General features: G+C 35.9%; 3 protein-coding genes across 5 annotated transcripts in view; all 3 read left to right on the top strand.

Moving 5' to 3' along the window:
- Positions 1 to 215, top strand: part of LOC107694640 (large neutral amino acids transporter small subunit 2-like) — a 3675-nt gene extending 3460 nt beyond the window's left edge. Inside the window, exon 7 of the mRNA XM_016494322.1 lies at positions 197 to 215. Coding sequence (XP_016349808.1) covers positions 197 to 215 — 19 coding nt within the window. The remainder of the gene's footprint in view (positions 1 to 196) is intronic.
- On the top strand, positions 149 to 1072 carry LOC107694651 (large neutral amino acids transporter small subunit 2-like). The gene is made up of 3 exons (XM_016494333.1): positions 149 to 346; positions 529 to 706; positions 859 to 1072. The coding sequence occupies exons 1-3, from the start codon at positions 215 to 217 to the stop codon at positions 924 to 926; spliced, it is 378 nt and encodes a 125-aa protein (XP_016349819.1). The 5' UTR covers positions 149 to 214; the 3' UTR covers positions 927 to 1072.
- A 1850-nt stretch (positions 1073 to 2922) lies between these two features.
- The window catches only part of LOC107694667 (AP-1 complex subunit gamma-1-like), a 12599-nt gene continuing 10882 nt past the window's right edge, over positions 2923 to 4639 (top strand). Inside the window, exon 1 of one of the 3 annotated variants that reach the window (XM_016494358.1) lies at positions 2923 to 3143. Coding sequence is in view for 1 of the 3 variants with exons in the window: in XM_016494354.1 (XP_016349840.1) it covers positions 3799 to 3826 (28 nt within the window). In the remaining 2 variants the exon portion in view is untranslated. The other 2 variants (XM_016494359.1, XM_016494354.1) reach the window with 2 other exon arrangements.

Below are 4639 nucleotides of genomic sequence, written 5' to 3' on the forward strand. Positions count from 1 at the left end.
ATTTCTCAGAATCTGTTCTGACGAAGAAACAAACTCATCTACATCATGGATGGCCTGAGGCGGAGTACATTTTTACTCAAATTGTCATTTTTGTGTGAACTATTCCTTTAAATAATCAAAAAATCTTTTTTTGTAAATGGTATACAATGTGTTGGTAGGTGCTTATATTCAAATCAAATACTGCTTTGTTTGATAGTGTATATCAACTCTGCTGATGTTGTGCACCAGTGACATATACACCCTCATCAACTATGTTGGCTTCATAAACTACCTGTTTTATGGGGTCTCTGTTGCTGGACAGATTGTGCTTCGCATTAAAGAACCAGACATACATCGGCCAATCAAGGTAAGTGAATCCTAATGACTTTATTTTGTAGTTTTTACAGTGTTAAACCTCAAGAGCTGTCAGATCTCAGCCTTTGCTGTGAACAGTAATGATGTATAATTAAAAATTTTCTTTTTTGGGTTGGGGGAGGGGGACTGTGAAATTGTAGTCCTTTATCGTAATCGACAGGTTTCACTTCACAGGTGAGCTTGGCATGGCCAGTAATTTTCCTGATTTTCTGGACATTCCTGCTGATCTTCTCTTTGTACTCGGAGCCTGTGGTGTGTGGCAGAGGTCTGGCCATCATGTTGTCAGGTGTTCCTGTATATTTATTTGGCGTCTATTGGGAAAACAAGCCCAAGAGCTTCAACTCATTTATTGGTATGGCAATATCTTAAATCTCAATTAATATTGATGGATGAAAATTATGTACAAATGTCAGTTATATTTGCAATATTTGCACTAAACGGATTGTGAATGAAGCCTACAGAGGCTACTAAAGACATTCCATCTGCTGTTGTCTGTCTACATAGTTAAACTGAATCACTTGGAGCAGAAGTTGTTCATGGTGGTATATCCCTCTGAGGGCAGTGAAAGATGAAAATGAAGACAAAGAGGAAGCTGGATGGGATTACAGGAAGTAGGCCCTACATTTCCTGTTTCATAAATGGATATTTATTCATCAGCTAAACTTAAGCAATTTGAGTCTGGTAGGTTTTGAAAATGCAAAACAAACATGCACATAGTGTGGAGAATAATTTAATAACTAAAAAGTATTTTTAATTTGAAAGACTGGCCTTACACATTCTTGGTGAAATACTGCCACCCATTGGCAAGATTTTTAGATGCAATATAAATATTGTTACTGTCACTATTAGGGATGATTTTGTATTTTTATATTGAGCATATTTTGCAAAGTTCAAAATTTAGGTCAACTATTGGTAGTTAGAATTGACCAAAATGTGTGACAACTACCATATATTGTTATTGTAAGTAATCCAAGGTTTTCTTCTTTTTTTTCCGTTACAATTTCACTAGTGGTTCATTAGTACTTTTTCTTTTCTATTCACTATTTCAGTGGCAAGTAGGCTAACTATTGCTCTATTGCCATAATTTTTGGTCATTGAATTCTATGGATGTGGTTCAGATTTCACTTCACTTCGTACTATATCTTATTCCAGTTTACCTATTTATGAGAGACTAGTATCTCATTTGTGCCTGTTGCTACCAAATGAATAGACTTTCATTAGACTTACACTACATATATATATTTTTTTTTTTTTTTTTTGCTTGAATTTTGTTGTTTATGAAAATGTTAATTGCTTTTTCCACCTAGCAAAGACATTTATAATGTTATAAAAGATTTCTGGAAAAAAAAAGTAGTAGTAAGAAATGCTATTTTGAGTACTGCATTGAACAAAATTATAAACGCAACACTTTTGTTTTTGCCCCCATTTGTCATGAGCTGAACTCAAAGATCTAAGACTTTTTCTATGTACACAAAAGGCCTATTAGGAAGCTGGATGGGATTACAGGAAGTAGGCCCTACATTTCCTGTTTCATAAATGGATATTTATTCATCAGCTAAACTTAAGCAATTTGAGTCTGGTAGGTTTTGAAAATGCAAAACAAACATGCACATAGTGTGGAGAATAATTTAATAACTAAAAAGTATTTTTAATTTGAAAGACTGGCCTTACACATTCTTGGTGAAATACTGCCACCCATTGGCAAGATTTTTAGATGCAATATAAATATTGTTACTGTCACTATTAGGGATGATTTTGTATTTTTATATTGAGCATATTTTGCAAAGTTCAAAATTTAGGTCAACTATTGGTAGTTAGAATTGACCAAAATGTGTGACAACTACCAGTTAAAATACATGATATACTGTAATACATTAAACAATGTGGTGTTGTTCTACAGATCACACAGTGTTTAAAACAGTATGACTATTTCACTACAGTCATGTCCATTCTTTGGAAATCAAATGAGTTCTTCCCTCAATCCCACATTGCACAGTGCTGTCTAGAAGCAGAGTTCAGCTCCTGAACAAACAATGGATAAATTAATGTCCCGAGAAAATAAAAAGATCTCTGTTATGACATTTGTATATTTATTCCTTTAACTATTCCTATTCCTTTAACTTATATATATGTATGAGTTCAGCTCATGAAAAATGGGGGCAAAAACAAAAGTGTTGCGTTTATAATTTTGTTCAGTGTAACTCAGCATATTAGAATGACTTTGGGATCATGTTACACTGAAGACTGGAATAATGGCTGCACATAAACAATTTAAATGACATTTTTGATGAAGTAAATGGAGCCTTGATGAACAAAAGACTAAAAACATTACTGACCACACACTTTTGCACAGTAGCGTACTAGTAAAATTGAAATAGGTTGGCCTGTCAGCAACAGCCAGAAAATTATATTAGTTATTTTATGGAATAAATGTTCAGATGGCTTGTCATACTTTGTTACATTCATTGTATAATTTACCCTAAAAATATACGAAAAATCAGTAAATAGTGTATGGGTCCTTTAAATACACACTGCACACAAGCATTTTTCCAGTTCCAGAGCAGCTGGACGGGAATGAATGGCACACCCGGATGGCGGAAGTTGCGCTTGTACTATGAGGCTTATGGACACATTTGTAAATACTCTCACAGTAAATATTCGCACAGTAAAATATCTCGTCTGGTTACCAACGGTTACATCGCAAGGTTAAACAGAAGTGGAGGAGCGGATGAATTAGGCACTGAGCAGCTGGCAGTCTTCGGCTATTGTAATTACTGCGCTGCCAAAAGGTAAGACGACGAGCCGGAGATCAGATGCTGGAACGTCAGCGGACCGAAACACAGGTTGACAACACTCGGGACCTGAACAAAAGACTTGCCACCGAAAAAGTATAAGTAATACTCAATTTAAACAAACAGATGCAGTGTTCAACAAAGCAAGAAATGCCGCGCTAATTTATCGCAGTTTTCATGTGTTTCATGTCTTTCCTGTCGTTATCGTCTGACTGTTGACGTTTCATCAGTATTATATTGCATCTGATTTGGCTGCAGACGGCGTTTGTGCTTGAAGATGGTGGATCGAGGAAACTGCCTATATATGAACACATGGACTGCGCTGTAAATAATATATATGATGCCGGTTGTATTATTAGATGTCAAAACGATAATGAGATGTGGGATGCGTTTTGATAGGAACGAACGTCACAGCGACTGAAGGCCGCGTAGCGCGCGCGGTGCGCATGCGGGCATTAATGTAGTAATCAGCATGGGAAGATCTGAAGTGAATGCAGGTGTATGTTCCTCACCTGCGCCAAAGAGGAAGTAAAGTGACAGCCCCAAATAATCTATAAACTACGTACAGAACAGTTTTTAAAGTAATAGTGCAGACATAAAAACTAATTTCTCGAACACAACACTGTTTTTGTTCATACAATGAGGGTATATAATGACCACAGGCTGTCACGCTTCAAAAGGTTTGCCAGATTTACTTATAATGTTGCAAAAGAAATCAAATCTCTTTCTTTGTTCTTTTAAACTTTGTATTCATAAAAGAAAAAACGTATTACGGTTTTTACAAAAATATTTGGCAGCACAATTGTTTTCAACATTGATAATGATACGAAACGTTTCTTGAGCACGAATTCAGCATATTAGAATGTTTTCTGAAGAATCATATGACACTGAAGACTGGAGTAATTACTGTTTTTACTGTATTTTATCAAATAAATGCAACCTTGCTGAGCATAAAATACATCTTTAAAAAAAAACACTTTTAGTCCATATTTACTTACAAATAGTTCTTTGTTTATTTAAAGTGAAACCAGGTAAGACCACAGAGTTGCAATTTAAAGGGGTCATATGATGCGATTTCAAGTTTTCCTTTCTCTTTGGAGTGTTACAAGCTCTTGGTGCATAAAGAAGATCTGTAAAGTTGCAAAGACTAAAGTCTCAAATTATAAAGATATTCTTTATAAAAGTTAAGAGTCAGCCACGCCTACCTAAAACGGCTCGTTCTAACACGCCCCCACATATCTACGTCAATATGTGGAAATATTAGCATAATGCCGCCCAAATGTGTACGCAAAGAAAGAAGGCGTGGTTTCAGGAGCAGCAGTCATGTTGATGCAGCCATGTCAGGGAGACGCTGTGTTTCAGTGCGAAAGCAAAAGCACTTTATTTGGCCTTCCGGAAGTAGATGCAATTAGGAATCATTGGTTAAGATTTATTTACAACAGAACAGCACAACCCAGATGTTCGAATTTGTGCAACGCATTTTATGGACGAGT

Source organism: Sinocyclocheilus anshuiensis, unplaced genomic scaffold (genome assembly GCF_001515605.1).
Source record: "Sinocyclocheilus anshuiensis isolate Anshui unplaced genomic scaffold, SAMN03320099.WGS_v1.1 scaffold1638, whole genome shotgun sequence".
Classification (NCBI taxonomy): Eukaryota; Metazoa; Chordata; class Actinopteri; order Cypriniformes; family Cyprinidae; genus Sinocyclocheilus; species Sinocyclocheilus anshuiensis.

Excerpts from the sequence above, each read along its gene's own strand:
- LOC107694651 (XM_016494333.1), top strand. The coding sequence starts at position 215 with ATGTTGTGCACCAGTGACATATACACCCTCATCAACTATGTTGGCTTC. Across the intron at positions 347-528 it reads ACATACATCGGCCAATCAAG|GTGAGCTTGGCATGGCCAGT; the intron begins GTAAGTGAATCC and ends TTCACTTCACAG. Across the intron at positions 707-858 it reads GAGCTTCAACTCATTTATTG|TTAAACTGAATCACTTGGAG; the intron begins GTATGGCAATAT and ends CTGTCTACATAG.